At 32.1% G+C, this 24,053-nt stretch overlaps 5 protein-coding genes across 5 annotated transcripts; all 5 read right to left on the bottom strand.

The window, feature by feature from the left end:
- Nucleotides 1–6,460: 6,460 nt before the first annotated feature.
- LOC112782869 (L-type lectin-domain containing receptor kinase IX.1-like) lies at nucleotides 6,461–8,679 on the bottom strand. The gene has a single exon (XM_025825516.3). The coding sequence runs from the start codon at nucleotides 8,603–8,605 to the stop codon at nucleotides 6,608–6,610; it is 1,998 nt and encodes a 665-aa protein (XP_025681301.3). The 5' UTR covers nucleotides 8,606–8,679; the 3' UTR covers nucleotides 6,461–6,607.
- A 2,133-nt stretch (nucleotides 8,680–10,812) lies between these two features.
- On the bottom strand, nucleotides 10,813–11,795 carry LOC112782863 (lectin 7-like). The gene has a single exon (XM_025825502.2). The coding sequence runs from the start codon at nucleotides 11,793–11,795 to the stop codon at nucleotides 11,025–11,027; it is 771 nt and encodes a 256-aa protein (XP_025681287.2). The 3' UTR covers nucleotides 10,813–11,024.
- Nucleotides 11,796–13,920: 2,125 nt separating this feature from the next.
- Nucleotides 13,921–14,715, bottom strand: LOC112782858 (lectin 7-like). The gene has a single exon (XM_025825492.1). The coding sequence runs from the start codon at nucleotides 14,713–14,715 to the stop codon at nucleotides 13,921–13,923; it is 795 nt and encodes a 264-aa protein (XP_025681277.1).
- Nucleotides 14,716–17,105: 2,390 nt separating this feature from the next.
- Nucleotides 17,106–18,157, bottom strand: LOC112782853 (lectin 11-like). Its single transcript, XM_025825489.2, has one exon. The coding sequence runs from the start codon at nucleotides 18,155–18,157 to the stop codon at nucleotides 17,342–17,344; it is 816 nt and encodes a 271-aa protein (XP_025681274.1). The 3' UTR covers nucleotides 17,106–17,341.
- Nucleotides 18,158–19,906: 1,749 nt separating this feature from the next.
- LOC112791709 (L-type lectin-domain containing receptor kinase IX.1-like) lies at nucleotides 19,907–22,404 on the bottom strand. Its single transcript, XM_025834645.3, has 2 exons — nucleotides 20,986–22,404; nucleotides 19,907–20,834 (listed from the first exon to the last, which is right to left on the bottom strand). Exons 1-2 carry the CDS (start codon nucleotides 22,220–22,222, stop codon nucleotides 20,083–20,085), a joined length of 1,989 nt encoding a protein of 662 aa, XP_025690430.1. The 5' UTR covers nucleotides 22,223–22,404; the 3' UTR covers nucleotides 19,907–20,082.
- Between the last annotated feature and the right edge of the window lie 1,649 nt (nucleotides 22,405–24,053).

The following is a 24,053-nucleotide window of genomic DNA, read 5'->3' as shown; positions in this document are numbered from 1 at the left end:
TTCTTTTGTTTCTTGGTCACAATCCCATTTTCAGTGCTTTCCTTGGTTGCTTTCACTTCTTTAATTTAACGATTTGGGTGTTATGTGATGGTTGGAGTGTTCCCTTCATCAAGAACTTCTTGAATTGGTGGTTCAATAAACTCACCCTCTATGCCACTCTCTGCTTCATTTGAGTGTAGATTCCCAAAATTGTTTCATCCCTTACAACCTACTTTGTTTGTGCATCTTCCTTCTTTTTTGTGCATCTTCCTCTTCTTCCATATGTGAGGGTGAATAGTTCTCTAATTCACTGGAGTATGCACTCCTTTGATTGATTTTCTCACTTTCTTCCATAGGATCTTGCATTGTATCACTTGGGAAGGAATTTGCTTGTTCCTCTTCCTGGGGCTTGATAATCAAGTCCACATATTTCTATATATTTTTGACACTCGTCTTTATATCATGTATGAATTCTTTCATAAGAAGCTCAAGAGATGATGGGTCTTGATATGAATAAGAAGGAGATGGTGATTCTTGATGAGAGTAAAAAGAGGATGGCTCTTTGTATGAATAGGGAGATGGTGACTCTTGATATGGGTAGAAAGATGATGGTTCTTGATATGGATAAAGAGGTGGTGATTCGTGGTATGAATATGGAGATGGTGGTTCTTGATAGTTGGAATATGGAGCACTGAAGTTTCTTTGGTTTTGACTTTGCCAACCAAAATCTGGGTAGTTCCTCCATCCACAATAATATGAATTACTCCTTGGGTGTGAGTAGTAACCCATGTGATTTCTCTTCATTATTTTTCCTTAGCACAAAAACAAAACAAAATTAAACGCACCATGTGGTAAACAGGCAAGAAAAGAAGAAAGAACATAAAGAAAAATAAAAATAATAAAAAAAGTGAAATTAAAATAAAATATAAAAGAAAACGAAATAAAAAAAATAAAATAAAAAAATAAACTGAATAAAAAAATAAAACAACTAATAAGCAAAATGGAGTATAAAATTCAAATTCAATAAGTAAAATAATTAGGAAAAATAAAATAACTAAAGGACACCAAACTTAATTTTAAAAATTAACAGAAAAAAATTAAATAAAATAAATCAAAATATTTTTTTTATTAAAGACAAAAATAAAATAAAATCAATAAAATATAAAAAGATAAAAAAATAGTAATGGACAAAAATAAAACCAAAGTAAAACTATATAAAGAATATTGGGAAGGGGAATAAATATATATATATATATAATGCAATTTTTTGAAACTAATGACAAAAATTAAATAAAACTAAAACTAAAAAAAAAGAAATGGAAGTTAAAAGAAAGAGAAATGTCGTAAAAGAATAAAATAAAATAAAATAAAATAAAACAAAACAAAAACAAAAAATTGAAATAAAAAGAAGGAATGCAAAAGGAAATTTAAACTGAGAAACCTAACGAAAGAAAAAAAACGGAAAAAAAATTTAAAAAGAAAGATAAAAATAGAAATCAACGGTGGTTTTTATTTTTAAATAATAAAAATAAAAAAATTAAACAAAAAAGGAAAAGAATGAAGAAAAAATGGAAAATAAAAGTAAAAGTAATAATACTAAAAAAACTTATTAAAGAAAAAATTATCTAATCTAAGCAATCAAACAACGAGTAGTTATTAATCACAGTCAATCTTCGATAACGGCGTCAAAAATTTGGTGCGGAATTTATAACCCACAAACTAATCGACAAGTGCACCGGGTCGTACCAAGTAATACCTCAGGTGAGTGAGGGTCGATCTCACAAGGATTGATGGACTAAGTAACAATGGTTAAGTGATTTACTTAGTTAGACAAACAGAAAAGAGCGTGTGGGTCTCAATTGCATCAAACAGTAAATTCAGAAAATTAATAAAGCAAGCAGTAAACAAGTTGTGAATAATATATGGAGAAAACAGTTAAGACTTCATGTATATCTATTTTCCGGATTGACTTTTCTTATTAACTATTTTAATCATGGAAGATTTAATTCATGGCAAACTATATATGACTAAACCCTAATTCCTTAGACCTTTTTAGTCTCCTCTAAAATTCATCACCTGCCAATTCCTTGGTCACTTAATTCCAATTAAAGGGTGAAGTTCAATTCTAGTTTATGTACCACAGAAATCCTAATCATAGTTGTCAAAACCAAACCGGTAATCGAACCGATCATGTTACTGGTTTACTGGTTTATTGGTTCAATCGATAAGTTACTGGTTCAACCGGTAAAATCGCTCTCACATAAATAAAAAATATAAAATAGTCAAAAACTTAAAATTAAAATTTAAAATACATATTTTTACTAACATTTTAAGAACAATTAAGTCAAATTCTATAAATAACTAATACAAAGATAAACATATAATTAGTTCATACTACTATATAGTATCTTAATTAGATACAATAAGAATAATAATCTATGAATTATATCCAAAGAATAATTTCAAGGTCTAAATATTTTTATATAATTAAATAATTATATAAATTTATTTTTTTTAGAATAAGTAATTTTTATTTTATTTTTTTATTTATTATCATTTTTTATTTTAAAATTAATTAATTTATACTTCAATTAAAAAATGGGTTAAGTATTTCCATGTTTATATATATATATATATATATATATTTTAAAAAGCATTCAAAACGCTAAAGAAATGGGTTAGTGCAGTGGTTGTCAACTTGGTCTTCATTCCAAGAGAGCCAAGTTCGACTCCCATTGCTTGCAATACATCTTTTCTAATTTCACAACCCGCATGCTGACGTCATCGGCACGCAGGTTGACCATTGACCGCGTTGTTGATCGGACCGGTTCGATTTTGAACCGTGTCGGTTTTGACCGGTTTGATCAGTTCGTACTGATTTTGACCGGTTCATTTTCTTAAGCGGTGAGAATACTAAATCGGACCGATATAAAGTCCGGTTCACTAGTTTTCTGGTCGAACCGGTCGGTCCGGTCCGGTTTTTACAACTATGATCCTAATTACCCAAATATAAAAGGATTATATGTCATGTATCCCGTTAAGTCCAGATAATTAGAAATTTAGGAGAATATGTTTTAAAATAGAAAAATAATAGTATCAATTCATACAATAGACAGAGCTCTTAACATTAACAGTGGAGATTTAGGCTTGGTTTGGTAAAGCTTTTTGAAGATGTGCTTGTGCTTTTTAAAAGCTCAAGCTCCTCATTTTGTGTTTGGTAAATCAAAAAGATCATGTGCTTGTGCTTGCAGCTTTTAAAAGATCGGGGTACTTTTGAAAGCACCTAGGATAGAGCTTTTCAAAGTTGGCTTGTGCTTTTCAAAATTTAAAAGTCTAATATAACCTCATATATTAACTAATTTTCAAATTTAATGTTTGCATTTATGTCTATTATAGTATTTTTAAATTTTAAAAGCTATTTTACCAAACACAATTGATGTTACTTATGTTTATTAAAAGTTATTTTTGATTTGATTTACCAAACATAAATGCTACAACTTTTAAAAAGCCATCTTTTAAAAGTTAACTTTTATAAGCTACTTTTAAAAAGTAAAAGCTTTACCAAACTAAGCCTTAGTTGCTCATGGTTTAGAGAGAAAAATAGGATTCAGGTAAATTGTAAATTGCGGAATGAGGTAGAAGAGAGGAGAAGGAAGTGGCTCAAAGGGCTGATTCCTTTCCCTTTTATATCTAATCCTAATTAATGTAAAATATATTTCCTAAACTAAATAATATCTTTTCCTAATTAAAAAATAAAATAAAAGCTTAAATCAAAATTAAAGGAATGATTTGCGCGAGCCCTTTAGACGAGGTTGGGGACCACTGGTGTATTGAGGATCCACGCTGAACTTGAAAAACCCCAAGTTCAGCGTGGAGAAGGCAGTGGCATCTTGTTTGTGTTCCTTTGAGCCCACGCTGAACTTGGATTAACTCAACTTCAGCGTGGTGACATGCGCGCAAGTTCAGCGTAGAGGAGGCAGTGATAAATTTCACGCTTTACCTTTGAATTCACGCTAAACTTGGATTTTCTCAAGTTCAGTGTGGGATGAGAAGTTCTCCCTTAGTGCGTGACTTCCACGCTGAACTTGGAAAATTCCAAGTTCAGCATGGACAAGGATGAATTGCATTGTATGGAGGATTAGTTCCACGCTGAATTTGGAAAATTCCAAGTTCAGCATGGAGTGGTCAGCAATAATTCTTCGTTTTCTTCATTCTCTAGCCTTGGCTTAAACTTCGCGAAATCCGTCCAAAATGCTACCTGTAATAAATAGAATTGCACACAGCTCAAAGTAGTATTTATAATGGCTAAAATGTGTTAAATTTTTATTAAACTTAGCAATTTAAGTACAAATTCACAAGAAAAAGATAAAAAAGATACTCACGCATCACTATCTTTATGTTAGGAAAATGTATCGTGAGTAGGATATAATAATATGAGGTCATGGTTTGAGAGTTGGATGAATCAAGAGACTCATAAACTCAAAAAGAGGAGATGAAGTATTCATTTCTTTGCGGTTATATGGGTAGTGTGGAAGAGTCGTAATGTAAAAGTATTTGAAAATATGATAACAACATGAAATAGTGGATAGGAGCAAGTAAAAAATTATGTTGATTAATGGTGTGTTACAAAATAAAAGGCAATGACAATACTAAAGAATAGAAGACAAGATAAAAAAAGAACATGTTAGGTTTGGTGGCAATATGTAACATTCTTACCGGAAGTAAATAACTTTGTGGTAGGTAGGTACTTGACAAATAATAGTAGTGAAGTGAGGTGCTTTATGGGTAACAATTAACATAATGAAGGAAAATACTGCAGGAGAAACATTACTTAAAAGGTTACAAGTGGCAATTCAATTCTTACTGAAAGAATTTAGTGCTGTTGAGAAAGATATTACAATGGTGGTAAGCCAAAAAGATATTGTTGATTGGATATTTGGATTGAAGGAAAAGAGGAGATAAATTGAAAATCAAGATTATTAAGGAATAAAACAAAAAAATTTAAACCACTTGTTTCAAAATGTGCAGGTGATACATAAGGATGAGAGCGAATACTAAATAAGACAAGCATGAATCAAATGGCGGTAAACAACAACACTTAGTGGACATATTAGTGTCAAGAATGTGCTTTAAGAATATAATGTATTGCTTACTTCATTATTAAAGTGATGCGTCGTGGTGGTCGGGTTATGTACATTATATTATGGAGTAGGTGTTTTAGTAGTAGAATGGTGATTTATTACATAATAGCATTGAGATAAATTGCAATAGCAGAATGTATACATGTACTAGATTATTTTGACAATTATCGGGAACGTTCTCTCTAATGGCAATGCTAAAGGGGAGTAATTAGTTTTTGTATGATGTCTTGTTTAACTCTTTTTGCTTAGACCGAGTGTGTAACAACCAATCTGAAAAAAAAAAAAAAGAAAAGTCTAATTGGATCATCTAACTACTTGTATAAAAATATTATTAATGGTTTTTTTTTTTCCTTCAAAAATATTTAGCTGACTCGTTTTATATTTTAGCATATTCTTTTGATGGTAAATGCTTCCATAAATATCTATTCACATGTCAAACAATCTAATACTTTGTAATATTATTTTTACGTGAAAATATTATTTTTAAGAATGTCCATCTTTTTAGGCTGTTAGATGCATAATGTGAGATTTAAATCATAACATTCATTTAAATAGATGAGTAAACTAATTAGTTGACCAATCTAAGTTAATTAGTCTTGTTACATTATTTTATTTGTTTATTTTGGTCAATGTTTTTTTTTCTCTTTGGTCTAAGAATGTTTGTCAATTTAAAAATTTGATCTCATGGTATTTTACTATTTCCTTAGCAGCCAAGGTTGGTAGAATACTCCTTTAGATTGGGCCCTGCGAAACGATTCAGAATTTTTCTGGCCCAGAATACTTGGGCTATGTACAATCGGTCAATAAGATCCAACAGGACCCAAGAAGAAAGAGAGATATAGTAAAGATAAAAACTAAAAAGTAGTCTTCTTGACCAAAAAAAATTCCAAGATACAAAGGACTAACATTTTAAAGAATGGAGACCGAAAATTTTATTAATATTTTTTTAATAATTAAGAGTATTTTAATAAATATTTTTATTTTATTTTTATATTTATTACGAATCAAATAAGATATTAAGACATAATTTAATTTTATACATTTTATACTAAACATAATACAGAAACTTAATTCGCGATACTCAACTTTTTGTCCATTGCAATGGGGTAATCATAGTAGAAAGCGTATTAGTAATATATAAGATTGCATTTAATTAGCACAATTGGTATGAACCTCTTAATTATTCAGGTGGAAATTCAAGTGCAGTCGACTTCACGTGAAGGTGATAATTGAGAGCTGTTAGATAATTTAACTAATTTGACTAAATTTTTATCTAACAGCTTTCGGCTACTAATTTCACGGGAAGTTTTCACTAATTATATTTCAGGCAATCAGGCCAATTTCAGAACCCCAAAGCAAAACAAAAAACCATATACAAAATATGAAGAATTACATCTGCTGAGAGTGTTGACAATCATCACTTACACAAAAACAAGGAACTTGTTTCGTTCGCCATGATACAAAAATACACGATACATATTTGCAAGCTATAATAGAGATTTTCTGGACCCTGCTGACATGGATGAGTAGTTTGAGGAGTCTTTAGATGTGGCTGTGGTTCCAGAAGAAGTGTAGGTGAATTTGCACATCTCCATGGGAGGTGCGAAGTACATAGGCACAGGTAACTGTGATGGAAGTGATGGCAAAGGAGCTTCAAAATTAAGCACATTTATCACTTGCTTTATAGAAGGCCTCATAGCATAATCAGGGTGACAACACCACAATCCAACGGTCATCAAGCACTCCATTTGCTTCACATCAAATTCCAAATCTAACCTCCAATCAGCGGCTTCTAGAAGCTTCCCCTGTCCATACAAGTTCCACACCCATTCTATGAGCCTCACTTTGCCGGGCTCTTCTTTAACTTGAACCGGCCTTCGCCCGCACGCTATCTCGAGCGCCACGGCGCCAAAGCTATACACATCAGATTCCTTACTTGATTTCCCAGTGGTGACACACTCCGGGGCTAGGTACCCCATGGTGCCGGCCAAAACCGTGGTTTGAGTCCCCAGTTCATGGTCCACCAACCTTGCTAGACCGAAATCGCCGAGTTTGGCATTGAAATTGGCATCTAACATGACATTACTTGACTTAATATCCCTATGCACCACACATTGTTCCCATTCTTCATGAAGATAAACAAGTGCAGATGCCAAACCCAATGCAATCTTGTACCTTACAGCCCAAGCAAGCATGACTCCTTTTCCAAACAAATGAGAGTCAAGGCTACCATTAGGCATGTACTCATAAACAAGAAGAAACTCACCTTTCTCATGGCACCAGCCTATGAGTTGAACCAAATTCCTGTGCCTCAGCCTGCTTATTACTCTTACTTCTGATATGTACTCCTTTTTCCCCTGTTTTGATCCTTTCGATACTCTCTTCACCGCAACTTCCATTCTTGGATTCCCTACTGCTCCTTTGTACACACCTCCAAATCCTCCTTCTCCCAGCTTTCCTTCTTCCGCGAACCCGTTCGTCGCTTGGCTTAGCTCCTTCTGAGTGAACCGCTTCGGACCGGTTCCTCTTTCGAATTCATCTTCTATAGAAGCATCGAAGCCCGTATCGTCCTCGTCTTTCCTGGCTCGGTTTCTTCTCTTCCTCCAAAATACAAAACAAATAACACCTATTAAACATGCTAGAGTACCGAATCCAACACTCAAACCACTTGCCAAACCAACCTTGCTTTTCCCCGTGCTAGAGTCCAAGGTTGAATTGAATGACCAAGACAAAACGTTGTGTATTTCGATCCAATCACCGGTGGCGGCGGAGAATCCAATCCTAACAAATTCCGGCAAGAATTCCCTGAGATCAATGACATGTGAGAGACTAAAAGTGCCGTTGAATGTTGGATTATCTGCATAAGTAAGGAACACGGAGAGATTCTTGGTGGTGGAGTTGTATGAAACCCAAGCATTAGCAATGGATCCATTCTTCATGTTCCTATTCCAACTCACGTTTGCAACAGATATTATAGAATTAACATTGATCCCAACATGATTAGGGTTTGGATCCCATGGATTCTCAAAGCTGTCAAACTCGACAGCGACTATTTGATTGGCAGTGGTGTTGAATGCAGATTCCCCGCTGAAGAGGCCAAGGAATCCTCCAACTGAATTGTTTGGGATGGTTGATTCAAAAGGTGCAATGTAGAATGATAATCCATCACCGAACATGTTGGGATTGATAGCTTTCATAATAAAAGAGAAATGTGTGGTGAAATCAGTGAGCTGTCTTGTTCCTTTATCCCAAAGCTTCACCGGTTGATCAAACGAGGCGCGGCCCACGCTTTTTGTAATAGGGCCGTCGATTCTGTTCTTTGTCAGCTGTAAAACTTTTTCCGACACAAATGCATCGCCCTCGAATTTAATTAGGTATAGATTTGGCATGAAATTATCCAAGTTGAATGAAACAGACTCTACAGTTTTGGTGTTAAAGAGAAAAGTCAACCAAGTGAAGATCATAAACATAGAAAACAAGGCCATTATTTGAGTTATGAAGGACACAAGAAGAAAGGCATATGTTACGTTTTGTAAGGCGAGAAGCAGAGAATAATAATGGTGGTGAAGTTTGCCAAGACAGTAGTTGGCTCAACTATATGCAACATGGAATTCAAAGATGAATAATTAAATGCTTCAATTAGTAGTATTAAATTATGATTGTCATATGTTGAAATGTCCCTAGTACTTGATCACTAGCGACAACCCCAAACCCAAGGTAGTGTTTATAAACACGGAGAGTGACAGAAGCAAAGTTGGTTATTTAGCCAACTAATTATAACAATATTTCGAAGATACTCTCTCTTCAATTAGTTTTGTTTGTTCATTGGAAGATACTCTCTCTCGATTAATTTTAAATATAGCTTGACCTGATCAACAAACGTTACCGCCTGCACTTTGTTTGTGAAGACATGAGGATGAGAATATTGAATAGGACAAGCATATGTTGGCCAAACGTATACTCATGAAATTAAGAAACTAAGTAACTCAGGCAACGGGAAGATACAATTTATGAGCTCAGCAAGTCAGCATGCATGGTACGTGGTTACAAAAGAAACATCTATATGCCGATGCCGGCATCTCTCTTTATTTTTTAATTATATATTTCTCTTGGAGGATATGCCGGCAATTTCTATCCCCTTAATATTTTTTTTCTCTAAATGTCTTCTCAACCATTTTAGTTAATCATATTGAAAAAAAAAAAAGCAGTCTTAATTGTGATAACTAATGCTATATATTCATAGAGTATGTACTAGCATATGCAGTGCTTGTGAATATATTACTTAGCTTTACCTTGACAACTTTAGTATTTAATTCACTTGGAATCGTTTGGAGTTTGCATTAGAGAATGATATTTGTAGTGTCTGTGTTGAACTCTTCATTATGCCAATAATTACCTTTCACATCTCTTAAATCGTTAACATCCTCCGAGGTTTAAATGGTTTGCCTGATGAGTTGACCCACAAAAAAAAAAAAGTACCCAAAATGGTTTTTTTAAGTTGCAGCAGGTTTTTATGCAACCTTTTAAGTCTAATCTTTTAGACCTAAAAGAAAAGCAAGCGTCTCTAACGGAACCTTATACTCGTAAACTAAACAAGATATTCATATGTAGGAAATAAAAAATGCTATTTAATTTGCAAACTAAAATCAGTAATTAAAATCAACTACTAATGTATTTATATATAAATATATATGTGGTTTAATTTATTTTTAATGTGTATTTATATTCTAACATATATGTTATATTGGTGTCTGACTTTGGTGTACGTAGCATAGTCGATAATAAATTAAGTGGATTTAATTCAATTTTAAAACTAATTTAAGAGATGAAAATTATCAAATTTTATTTTAGACCATGTGAGATTTTATAAATATTAATTATTACTTAGCTTCAAGAAAAAAATAATTTAATTGGACTAAAAATTTAAAAAGGTAAGTTCATATAAAAAATAGGTAATGTTAAGGAGCTTTGTTCAGTGAATCTTATAAAATTATTTTATTTATCTTAAATTTTAAATTTTTAAATCATAAACACTTAATGTTAAATTCTAAATTATCACAAAATAAGATTTTTAAATAAACAATTAATTAATATTTATTTAAATATTATGACAACAATTTAAATCAAATGGATAAGTTAGTTTGTTAAATATAAATTTTATTTATTATTTATAAAAAATATAATATTTATTAATTTTTTTATCGTATTTTTAAATTATTTAAAAATTATTTTATTAATAACATCTTTTAATAATTTTTTTTTGTCAGCACGTGAATTTTTTGAATAGTGAATTGATAGTTAACTCTCTTATATTACCAAACTAAAAGTTAATGTTTTTTTATTTTTTTTCCTAAAAAAACGAAAGCTTAGGCGGATGTGCGAACCAATTAAGCACATAACCTAGTTACGTTGAAACTTTTTAACAAGTTGAAAAAAATCGTAAGAGAATAATAGGAATAAAAGAAGAAGCCAACATTTCTAGTTTTAATAAAAAAATAGAAAATGAATTATATTAAATTTAGATATAAGACAAATATAATAGTAAATGTTGATCATCACCTCACTATATATCATGAAGTGTTTCAATATCTTAACTATCTTCAATTCTTCACGTACCCAACTCTTTTATTTCTTTTTTATTGCAGAAATGGTTAAATGTGAAGAATTGTAAATGATGAAGAACAAGCTAATATAAGCACGCGACGTGCAATTATAACGATTCACATTACTACTTTTCAGGGCATTACAGCAATGTCATTCAATTTGATAGAAGTAGAGAAATGCCAAGTTTAATAGACTTACTTTCAACATTCAATGATAGTGAAGACATAAATAAAGACCACAAACAATAGAGTGGGAATATTAATAACAAAAGATAGAAAAGATGATGCTTCAAAGCGCCAGCTAGTAGAAAGTTGAATTGAAAGACCAAGAAAGAATCCTGTGTACTTCAACAACTTGTCCGGTTGAACCAGAGAATCCAACCCTAACCCATTCAGGCAGCACAGTCCTCAAATCAATCACAAACGAGATACTACTCGAACTCCCGTTCACATATCTCACAGAAACGCTTAAGTTTGTGTTTACAGGCTCAAAATCAAGTGTGGCAGATGCAACATTCCCCGGTTGCCATGGCGTTGTTGTTACTGAAGCAATGGAATTCACATCAATCCCAATATGAGCAGTGTTAGGGTCCCATGCATTGCTAAACGAATCAAACTCAACACCAACTATTTGATTTTTATAAGAATCCAAAGCAGTGTCGGCGTTAAAGAGCCCTAGGTATCCGCCACTTGAATTTTTGGGCAGCTCTGATACGAATGGCGCAATGAAGAAGGCGATGCCATCACCGAAGGGTTTATAGAGGAATGGTTCCACGGTGAAGGAGAAGGTGGTGGTGAAAGCGGCGAGGCTGCCGGTGTTGGCGTCCCAGAGGCGCACGGGGGAAGAATAGGAGGCTCGGCCGGCACTGTTGCCAATGGGAGCACTGTTTACAATCTTTGTGAGAGTTAAACCGCCGTTTGAGTAATCGGCATCACCCTCGAAGACAATGTCCTTTGTGGGTGACCAAAAGTTTGGGAATGTGAATGATGCTGAATTCACATTGTGAATTAGGATAAGGAATGAAATGGTCATTATTTGAATCCATGAATTAAGGTGGATAATAATGGCCATGGTTATATATGATTAATTATTCTAATTGAGTTTGTTATTGTTGTGGATTTGTGATAATAGCAATGTATTATTGAGGTATATATAAGGAGCTCTCAACTTTCAAAGCCTGCCAAAAATAAATAAATAAAGAAAAATCAAATGTTATATGAAGAAGCCAAATGACTTGCATAGAGCACATGACGCGGTAGTTAGTGCTTAAACAAAAATGTAAAGGGTGATCAAAACAATGAGATTTTGACAATATTAATTAGCATCGTATTCTTATAGTCATTGTTTACCTGGCACTCCTCTATTTTTATTGCCTACAATAATCAAGCTTGGTAATATAAAAGTTAAAATCGATTAAATATATAGATATATGATGTCATGAATTAAAGATAATTTTTGTTTTACCAAAATTTATTTTAGAATATATGATTAACATAGTAAGTAATAGGATGTCTTATAACAATCACATTTAGTGGTTAGTTGGATATGTAGTTTTTAGGTTTAAAAGTGAGCAATTTTTGTCAAATTACATTTTATAATAAATGAACTTAACAGCTTAATTATTCTATTAATTTTTATAATTTTATCAAATTTTTAATTAAATTTTTATTTTTTTTAATTAAGTCTCTCATTAATTTATATTTTTTCAATTAGATCATTGTTAAATCTTGATAGTTATAAAAACACACTAGAGAGAGAATTATGCTTTTATCAAGTTCTATTGTGTATGTCCAAAAATAGAGGATGTAAAAATTGGAGATGAGGTATCAAGCCATGGTGAAGCAAGATGAGAGAAAATGTGTTGAGAGAGAATGAGAGAAATAGGAGTTGAATTCGGAGATAAAAACGTAAAAGATGTTCAATTAGTGAGTGCATTAGTTTTACAAGATGTTTATATAGAAGTTGTATGTAATAATTCTTATATAGAAAAGGTAATTAGACAATTTCTTTTCTTTTTATTATCTCTTGTGCTCAAGTTTGCCTTCACGTGCTGGATTGTCACTGTTGTCTCGCATTTAGTTAACCTTTTATTTGTAACCATATTAAACTTATATTAAAATTAATTATTAAAATTAGTTACTAATATAAAAATATAAAATATATATTAAAAATAAATTATATATAAATATATAATGATTGATTTTAGTGTATAAATAATTGTTTTATCGATTTTTAGTAAATTGGTGATGGTTTGATATCTAGTGGTTTGAGAGCGAAACATACTCCTCTTTGCAGATACAAATTTTCTAAAAGTGCATCAAAGTGTTTTCGATTAGACAGAAATTAGGAATAAAGATAAATTAAAATTTATAAGTCAAAGAAAGAAATGAAAAAGTAAAGTTTTCAAAAAGAAAACATGTTGAAAACAGAAAGATATGGGTTGAAATTGAAAGAAAGCAGTAAAATATTTTTGACTGGGTTAAAGGACTTTAACATGAAAATCTAAGATGTAGGAATGTAAATTAGACAATGAAGATAAAGAGTATTTGAAAAATAAATTTATTTGAAAGATAAAGTTTACAAAAAGATAAATTAAAAGAATAAAAACATGGAAGGAACTCTACAGAAAAGTTACTCGATCGCAGATTCAAGAATGCGCTGGGATGTGAGTATGTTTAAGTGTTTTTCTGAGTTAAAGTTCCAACCCTTATTCTCTAAGACTTTCTAGTATTTATAATCTACTTTTGATAACACTGACACTTAATTACAATTAATTACAAAATCATAATCTTAAATGCATATTCGTTGGTAATCGTTCCTGTCTTTTAATCCTATAAACGTTTTCCATGATTTCCTCGCGTGATGAAAGTCTTTAATTTCTCCACTACCATAACTGTTCGATCCACTTATTCAAATAACTTATTCGATTACCGACTCGAATACCCTATTGGATTGGACTTGTTCAATTTAATGAAGGGCCTTGAGATGGAATCCAAGTCGAGGACGTCCATCTAATGCTTGTAAGTGTATTCTTTCGAAAACTACTTAAGTTTTTGACCTCTTTATTACTTCAAACCAACCTGCGTTTATCGAAAATATTTTTCCAGTCAACAATAATATTTTTACATTATTTGTTTATTAACTAATTCCTTAATACAATACAATTTGATTAACTTATTTGTTTTATTATTATTGCCTAATAGAAGGCAGAACTGAATTTCCAAGAAAGAATATTGTTTACTTCAACAAACTGTCCCGTGGCACCGGAGAATCCAACGCTTACCCTTTCCGGCAGAACGTTCCTCAAATCAATCACATGCGACAGTGAGGCGTTCACCGTAGTCCCACCAAGAACGCTTCCACTGTAGTAACTCACAACCACGCTTAGATTTTGTGCTACTGCCTCATAGCTTACAGTGGCAAATACTGTAGTGTTCAAACCCTCAACCCCATTCAGCCATGGCACACTAGTTACGGAAACAATGGAGTTCACATCAATGCCGATGTGCGAAAACGCAGGATCCCATGGATTAGAAAACGTGTCAAATTCTACAGCAACTGTAGGATCTCTGAAGGGGGCTAGTGAAGCGTCGGGATTGAAGAGACCAAGGTATCCACCTTGTGAATCTTTGGGAATTGGAGAATGAAAAGGTGCCATGAAGAATGAGATTCCGTCTCCGCCATTTGGTGAGACGAGAAAAGAGAAACTAGTGGTGAAGCTTGCTAGCTTCTGGGTTTTCAAGTCCCAGAGGCGCACTGGTAGGCCATAAGAGACTCTACCAACACTGTTAGGGATTGGTTTACCGTTTACGATCTTCGTGAGTTGAATGGAACCGTTGGATGATGCAGAGGCATCACCTTGGAAGATGAAGAGTTCGTTTCTGTATGGACTAGAAAAGTCTGAGAATTCGAAACTAGTCCTTAAATTGCGGTGCAGCATGAGAAGAGGAATGAGGATCAAGAAAACGGGCTTTGATTTGTATAAGGACATGGCTTCAATAAACCTAATTAAGATAATCGAGATTTGGATAATGTCAAAGTGTTATACCTACTATATTTATAGAGTTTTTATTTGTAATTCTATAGACTTGAACGCTTAGTAGTTGACCTAGTAATAATAACGTTGGAAAAATAATGGTGACTTGAACAATGTCATTTTGACTTTTGCATAAGCTTCCATTCTTTCTTGTTTCTCATAGGAGAAAAAGCATTTACATTTTCTATGAGCGCGGAAACAAATTAACAATTCATTACACTCCACGATGGTTGTGTGGATACTAAATAGGAAAATGAATTACAAATATTAGTGTGTTAATTCGATTGGGAATTATTTAGCAGTTGATTATATATATATAATGGATCATGTTAAGTGGCATATTAAAATAAATGAATACAAAATATACATTAAAATGAGTTAAATTATCCATATATTTATATATAATTGCTAAAATGTGTGGATAATAATTTTAATATATAAATAACATTTTTGATATACAATAATTATGTTAAATATATATTAAATTAATTATTAGTATAAAATATAATTAAAAATAAATTAAACTGCCCACATAATATTTTTATATAAAATATAGTCATAAAGAGTATATTATGTAGTTTCTTTTTTGAAAAATAACACGCCCTTTTAATATTTGGTAAATTTTAACTCAACATTATCACAACGAAGCAACTTAACCAGGGTGAAATTCAAGGAAAGGTTTTGAATTGAATGAATGGAAAATTATTGGAAACACCGAGTCATCGACTGTTAACAAAATAAGGGAAAACATGAGGAGTCAATGGAATACTTGTACAATGTGTATAGAGGTTTATGAAATATTAGAGATATAATCATTATTGTTACCTTTTTTCATTAGTTGAAATTTTTGGGATGAGTGGTATCATAACATGATATTAGATCACTAGATTTGAAAGGTCAAGAGTTCGAACTTTAATAACCTATTGTATACTCAAGGGATCTTGTGTGTCACTTGTCCTATAGTACATGTCTCCTTGGACGCTAACAACAGAAAGATGAGGAATGTGGAATAGATACAACCGAATTTGCATTGCCATTACAAGGCTATATTATCAATGCAAAGACAAAAAGATTACAATTTTCATCGAATCATGTATACTAGATAGAAGAATCTCTGACAAATTGGTACACTCTTGTAGTGGGCTAAAACATTTTTGTAGAGACATTTTGTGGCTGCTAAAGATGTTATAGTAGTTAACTAGGGTTTTTTGATATTCTACTTTTTTCAGCAACAAAACATGGCTGCTAAATAAAATTCACTATAGCAAAAAAAAAAAAAAAATTTGTAGCAATGAGTATAGATTAGAAATGAAGCTGAAAATTTATATCTTTTGGCAGCGAATCAAAATGTGATTAAAATGATCTTTAGCAACAAATTCTAGCCAATGCAGCAACGTGTATGTGTAGCAACATTTTTTGCTGCAAAAGTATTCAATTGCAAGCAAAGTTATTGTTTGCAAATTGCAACAACTTTTTCGTTGCAAAAAATGTTATCCCGTATATTGAGACTAGTTAAAACTTGGGATCAATTAATATGTGCTTTTCTATTTCCTTTTTCCAATAGGCTCGAATTAAATACTTTTGATTTTAATAACATTTTTTTGTTTACTGGTTTTATCTCTGGTAGATACTCTCATAAGGTTGACATCTTTACATATAAAGATATATAGCATTATCGATCGTTAGATAGCTTTATATATTTAATTAAATATATTTAATAAATTATTTAAAAGTTCACCATGGCATTTTTATGTGAAAATATTCTCCCGTATATTTTGATTAGAGAGTTGTTAATTATACATGATATTAATTATTTGCAAGTTTATATTTCAGATTTTGTTTGATCTATCAATTAAGTGTTTATCATTAAATATAATAACTAATTTTTCATTAGTTTGTAGGCACCTAAATAATTATAAGTTGAAAAAAAATCTTTTTTTTTTATATAAAACTTGCATATTAAATATTAATTATTAAACATTTCAAAAATACATATATGCGTAAGTACTTTATTAATCAAAGCAAGTGAAAATTAAAATATGAAGAATGTTATATAGATAGTATTAAAAATAATTTAGACAGAGCGAAAGTAGATAAAATTTTTGTCTTTGTATATTAAAAAAACGGTAAAAACTTCACGTGAAGTTAATACTTAAGAGCCGTTAGATGAAAATTTAGTCAAATCAGTTAAATCATCTAATGATTTTCACGTATCAACTTCACGTGAAATCGACTACACCTAAGTTTCTACCTAAAAAAATTAATAAAAAAATAGTATGGATATATATCATTTTTTTAAGCATTATTATTTTTCCATTATTAATGAGTACAACTTACAGTTCATACAGATGTGTGCAGCAGCAGGTCGCTTATATGCACCACACTACTCACTTTATTCTTATCCTTCAAAGGATATGATGATTATTTTGTTAAACATGACACTGATATACGATGAGAACCATCAAGCCCTTATATAGCTATTGAATGATGGTGTATGAGAGAAAGCAAATTAAAGCATGCAACAATATATATATATATTGTTGTGTCTTTCAATTTCCATGCATGCATAATGTCCCTATAGCTAGAATTTAGAATTGAAGGACCAAGAAAGTATATCATGTGTCTCAACCAAGTCACCGGTGGCAGCAGTGAATCCAACAAAAACCGCTTCTGGCAAAACCTTAGTCAAATCAATATCATACACCAAACTCGAATCCGCTACCTTATCATGAAAAAACACGTTCACGCTCAATCGCTTAGCCCTAGAATCATAGCTTATGCGTGCAGTCACCTTGGTTCCATCAGGCTCAAATTCAATTAACCATGGCGCAGTAGCCACCGACTTAATGGAACCAACATCGATTCCCATATGAGATATCTCGTACGCTTCAATCGGGTCCCACTCGTTGTTGAAACTGTCAAACTCAACAAGCACGATCTTATGACCATTGTCATTGTTTATTAGGGCGTTTTCATGAGTGAAGATTCCTAGGAATCCACCACTGGAATCTTTTCTATCTGGGAGTTTGAAATCCGGCGGCATGAGGAAGAAGGCGAGACCATCGCCGTAGTTTGTTGCGCTATTTCTGTTGACCAGAAAGGTGAACTGTGTGGTGAAGTTTGCGACTTTGGCGTTGGCTTTGTCGTAGATGCGGATAAGTTGGAGGAATGCGGCTTGGCCAACACTGTGTTGGAGAGGGAATCCAGTTTTGTTCTTCTTTGTGAGTTTGATGGCACCGTGTTTTATAGTGGCATCGTTGGCGAAACCTATGAAATCATCTGGGGTAAAACGGGGGAAGTTGAAAGACACGTCAAATGGTGATGATGATGATTTCACATTCATGACAAAGGAGAGGATTAAGATGAACGAAACGGCCGAGATGGGACTTACAGACATGTCTTTTTGGTTCAATGCTAATGGTGCATGCTGAGTAGGTATATATATAGGGTTACTGGCCTACTTATTAATTTGAAATAATAATGTGAGACACAACTCAAGAGAGAACATGCATTCGTTTCCGTATTTTTGTTTTAAAACAGTTTCTAAAGGTAGTTTTGGGATTATGAGATCACTTTATTACACTAAAAATATTTTTTTTTAAGATTTATTAGATATTTTTATTAAATTGGTCAATAATTTATTTTTTAATAAATTAGAATAAAATCAATTTATTATAGCAATAATAATACATATAATTGTTTGCATTATAATTATTAGATTCGATTTAATTCTATCGAATTATACAATTTAAATTGAATATTTTTAAACTTTTTAATAAAAAGATAAATATATCCCTAATTTTTTATTTTGTAGATATTTAAATTTCTAAAAATTTTAAAATACAATTAAATCTCTAAAGAAAATTGGTTTATTGTTATTGTTATAAAAAATTAGTTTTATTCTAATTTGTTAAAAAATTTAAAATAATCAGTTCATTAATACGTCCAATAATAATACGAAACGTAAGCATTTTTATAAAAAGACGTTTTAAGCATCTTTACGAGAGTATGCCCTTAAAATAATAGTTAGTAATATCCAACTTATAATCAATTTGGTTAAAATATTGGATTAGTGAATAAAAAAGGATAATTATTTTTAATTTTTATTTAGTCTCCTATACTGTGTTTGTTTGTTGAAATATGAACACTAATTATTAGATACTATGGTATACATCTCATGTGTATTTGTTGATATATAAATTTAATAATATACTGATATACACAAAATATATGTATTGAGTATTCTTTTAAGACACAGAAATTTAAAATAGATGATACAAAATTTAATTTTTTTATTCTTAATTATTTTTAAAATTATCAATACATAAAATACAATACATAAAACACAGAGAGTAAAATTATTAACATTTAATTTATATATATATATATATATGTATTTTATACATTATTATTAAATGTATTATACAATTTATGTATTTTTTTATCTATATATTTTTGTGTATTTATGTCTGTATCTATAAGTGACACTAACCAAAGGCAGCCCTAGTTAATTTCAAGAATTTATCCTCATTGAATTAGTGTGGAGCGACGTCGCTAACATCTTCCATTTTTTGTTGTACATTGCAAGACAAAATCTATAAATGCATCCAGTTGCGCCAAAATTAGGGAGGTGCGCCCTTGTTAATTACAGCTAAAACCTCGAATTTTTGAATTGTTATGTTTTATTTACTACGATAAAATTAAAGGGAGCTACTCAAATGAAGATGCAAAAAACATCTTTTTATGAAGATGCTTTGTATAAAAGTGTGATTTATTGATTTGACCACACTTCAAATAAAAACAACACTTTTATAACATATCAAAATCTAACCCTACACTCCATCATCTAAAGGTCAAAAAGAAAAATCATCACATGAAGACAATTATAATATCTTCATGGGAGTACCCACCAAAATTAAAAGCTCGTGAACAAAAAAGTAAGAATAAATTAAACAAAACCAGACATCAACTTACACAGCCCAATGTCGGAAAAATTATAGAGCACTTATTGAGTAAGCAAAACTCTAGTCCTGCTACTTCTTTGGATCAGACATCAATTTAACCAAGGTATTATTAGCTTGTCTCACATGCATGGAACAATAAAAACGTAGATATTTTCTATGAATCGGAGATAGATAGATAGATAAAGCCAACTAGAACGTCCACACAATGTGTAGTGTTCTTTGTAAATAGAAAATAAAAAAAAAATTATAGTCTATGTTTGCAAATTGTAAATATTATTGTTCATTGTTTAACAAGTGAAGACATTAGTTACATGATGAACAAGTGTAGACAAAAGAAACTGCACCAGGAATGATATGATCAACGACCAGTGTGAAGGCTTGTGGTTATAGAATCTTGCACTGATGGTGTTGGTGTTGGTGTTGGTGTAATAGTAGGATCATGGTATATTGCAACAGGCCTCTTTGTTGGAAGGTTGATTGGCATGGCAGCTTCAAAATTAAGCACATGAACTGCTTGTCTTATTGACGGTCTCATAGTTGCATCAGGGTGAGCACACCATAGCCCCACAATCATCAAGCACTCTGCTTCCCTTTCATCAAAATCTTTCCCCAACCTCTCATCAACTGCCACAACCAGTTCTCCTCTTCCATAATGGTCCCAAACCCACTCAACCAACCCCTTTTCACCATCACAATCTTCCATCACATCAAGGGCTTTCTTCCCTGTGGCTATCTCCAATGCTACCACACCAAAGCTGTACACATCAGATTCTTTACTTGCCCTTCCTGTGCTCACATATTCTGGTGCTAGGTACCCTAATGTTCCAGCTATCCCTGTTGTTTGGGGACCAAGTTCATGGTCCATGAGCTTGGCTAGTCCAAAGTCACCTAGCTTCACATTGAAGGTGGAATCCAGCATGACATTGCTTGATTTGATGTCCCTATGCACCACACACCTCTCCCATTCTTCATGAAGATATAGCACTGCAGATGCTAATCCAAGTCCTATCTTGTGCCTCATATTCCATGGGATTGGTGACTTTTTGCTACCAAATAGGTGAGAGTCAAGGCTTCCATTCGGCATGAACTCGTAAACAAGCAAGAACTCCCCTGAAGTTATTAGAAGCTAGTTTAACAATTCTCATAATTAAGAGGATGTTTTAAGTTTAAGAGTTTTAGTTTTTAAATTGGATTTCTGAATCTTGATGTTAAGATTTGCTACTTTCTTTCTTTGAGAGTCAAGTTGTATGCAAGAACTCACCTTTGTCATGGCACCAACCCAAGAGTTGCACAAGGTTCCTGTGTCTGAGTTGGCTAATGACTTTGACCTCAGTTACATACTCTTTCTTCCCTTGTCTAGATCCTCTTGATATCTTCTTCACAGCAACTGATAAGTCTTGATTTGCAAAGTAACCTCTGTAGACAGATCCAAACCCTCCTTTACCCAACAACCTGTCTTTGGAGAAGTTGTTGGTGACCAAAGAAAGTTCTTTGTACGAGAACCTTCTTGGTCCTGCTCCTCTTTCAAGGTCATCATTCATTGAGGTTAAATTCATAGCCTCTAATTGATCTTTCATGCTTTTCTTCTTCCTCCTATTCCAAAGTACTCCAAATGCTGCAATTGCTCCCACTGCTAGAGCACTACAAGAAACAGTTAGAATCACTACTAACCTTGTCTTCTTTGAATTGTTTCCTTCAGCTCTGTCCAAAGTTGAGTTGAACTCCCATGACAGAAGAGTGTGAGTCTCTCCAAAGTAACCTGTTGCAGCAGAAAATCCAATTGTAACCCACTCAGGTAAGACCCTTGTCAAATCAATTGCAAGAGAGAGACTAGTGTGTTCTTCAGGATCATATGAGTTTTGGTACTTCCAAGATACACTCAAGTTCTTAGTTGTGGAGTTGTAACTAATCCAAACATCAGCAGTGTCTCCACTGTGTAAACTAGTATTCCAAGGGGTCCACTTTGTCGAAACAATTGAATTGTTGTTGATCCCAACATGCTGCACAGTTTCACCCCATTCAGAGTTTGGGTAAGAGTCAAACTCAACCAGGACAATTTGATTCTGTGCTGAATCCTTTGTTGTGGTGTTGAATAATCCAAGAAATCCACCAGAGGAATTGGGTGGGATTTCAAAATCAACAGGGGCAAGGAAGAATGCAAGACCATGGCCATAGGTGGTTTTATTTCCTGTGTCAATGATGAATGTATAGTGAGTTGTGAAATCAGTGAGTTTACCAGTTCTTGAGTCCCAAAGTAACACCTGCTTGGAGTAAATGGTCCATCCAACTTGGCAAGTGTATAAGTCATTCACATTGAAATCAGCAGAACCATCCCTTGTTGCTGCAGCTCCTAGGTAGAGTATGTTGGCATCACCAGGATTGAAAGAAGGGATTTGGAATTGAATTGAGTAAGCAGGATAAAAAGAGAAGAAAATGGAGTATAAGATGATTAGTGGAATAAGGGTATGTGGATGATGATGGTGGAAAGTGGAAGCCATGCATTAGTTCCCTGAGTTTCAAGGAGATCAGAAAGGTTGAGTTTGGACATACGAACAAGACAATGCTGAGTCTTTACAGATAAATTAAACAATCTTATAACAAAAAAAAAAAAAGACAATAGAATCATAGATGATACATGCGATAGATTTGACGAGGTTACATTATACTAATGTAGTAAATTAGGATTCTTTGGACACACTTTAAAATTTAGCTTTAAGTGAAGGGTTACAACATGAACCCTGCACTGCACAATGAGATAATATTTTTAAGAATTATGCTATGTGTAAACCAAAATCAGTCACTAAAATCAATTACCAGTATAAAATACATGTTAGAATACAATTACACATTGAAAATGAATTAAACCACACATGTATTTATATATAGATATATTAGTGACTGATTTTAGTGGCTAATTTTAGTGTAAAATAGTATTTTTCTATTTTTAATGATGTCTTAAAGAACTTGGAGATAAAACTAAAATCACAACAAAACATAAAGAAACAACAACTAATGGAATAAGTCAATTATAGTTTTGTCAACGTTTGTGCCTGGAAATATATATAAAGGAACTAACTTCGAAGAAAATAAGAAGATCCGGCAGAGATTGACTATGAGCTGCATTAAAATTCTCGAAATTAAATAAATAAATAAAGGAATAAATTGTATTTGCAATAGTTTATCTTTTTGATAAAATTTTAATCTCAGTCTAGTCAGATTTTTAGTAATAAACTTTTAATCCCTATAGTTAAAAAAAATTCAAATTATAAAACATATTTATATACTAATACTAATTGAAAGCAATGAAAGGGAATTAATATTATTTTTCACAAGGACAACTTATATAATATTATCACAGATACCCTGATAACATAAAAAGATGTATATCAAGATGATTTTTTTAGCTGGCACTATATATTTTATATACAGTCAACTTTAATGAAATATTAATTAGTAGCAAGGAAACAATTCAGCGTTTTCTCAAAGCTGTAGTTTAATTTTTACTTGGTCTGCAACAGTTAACATTTGAAGATGCAAGGAAATTGTTGAGAAACAGACTGCTAGGAGTAACATCATGAAAAAGTCATAATCTGACTTAGAAATCAAAAAATGTTATTCGTACACCAACTAAAATAAATTATTAATATATTTGTGTATAAATATACGTGATTTAATTTATTTTTAATGTGTATTTATATTTCAACAAATATTTTATATTGATAACTAATTTGAATAACATAGTCGCTATAAATTTTATGTCACTTTCTAATCAAGGTTATAAATTATTACTTATATCAATAAACACTATCAGGTAGAGTTGCCGACTTGCTGCTCGGCCTGCATTTTATATAAAGATAATTTTTTTTACAGTATACCCTAAATATAATATTCACACTTGTTAAAAATCTTGAAAAGTGTCTTTATTATTCTGAATTCTGATGAAAAGATAATTTATTGTTAGTATTTAGATAAAATAAAAAAAAATTCAAAGTATATAATTCACTAATACACTTTTTTTTAAATACATTAATAATTTTTTTTTTCAAATGTGTTAGACAACTTCTAACTTTAGGCACTATAATATCACAAATTCAGTCACATTATAGTCTTATACACTCATACGTATCATATTTTAAAAGTTTCTATTTACTATTTCTCAGTTAGGATTTTTTTTTTTTTTTTTGGGTGTACGATCTCAGTTAGATTTTGATTTTGGATGATCTGGTTATTCACGCACTGGACAAATTAATTATCATTGTACAAAAGGCCTCGACCACAAGATTCAGATTAATTTTTTTATTTGGACATAAGGTTTTGAGTCTAACTTTG

The sequence above is a fragment of the Arachis hypogaea genome, chromosome 3 (assembly GCF_003086295.3).
Source record: "Arachis hypogaea cultivar Tifrunner chromosome 3, arahy.Tifrunner.gnm2.J5K5, whole genome shotgun sequence".
Classification (NCBI taxonomy): domain Eukaryota; kingdom Viridiplantae; phylum Streptophyta; class Magnoliopsida; order Fabales; family Fabaceae; genus Arachis; species Arachis hypogaea.
Note: the sequence above shows the minus strand (reverse complement) of the source record. Positions and strands in the feature narration are given on the sequence as shown.

Coding starts and splice junctions, on each gene's coding strand:
- LOC112782858 (XM_025825492.1), bottom strand. CDS start 14,715: ATGTCCTTATACAAATCAAAGCCCGTTTTCTTGATCCTCATTCCTCTT.
- LOC112791709 (XM_025834645.3), bottom strand. CDS start 22,222: ATGGCTTCCACTTTCCACCATCATCATCCACATACCCTTATTCCACTA. Junction 20,835..20,985: donor GGGTTGGTGCCATGACAAAG/GTGAGTTCTTGC, acceptor TAATAACTTCAG/GGGAGTTCTTGCTTGTTTAC.
- LOC112782863 (XM_025825502.2), bottom strand. CDS start 11,795: ATGGCCATTATTATCCACCTTAATTCATGGATTCAAATAATGACCATT.
- LOC112782869 (XM_025825516.3), bottom strand. CDS start 8,605: ATGGCCTTGTTTTCTATGTTTATGATCTTCACTTGGTTGACTTTTCTC.
- LOC112782853 (XM_025825489.2), bottom strand. CDS start 18,157: ATGTCTGTAAGTCCCATCTCGGCCGTTTCGTTCATCTTAATCCTCTCC.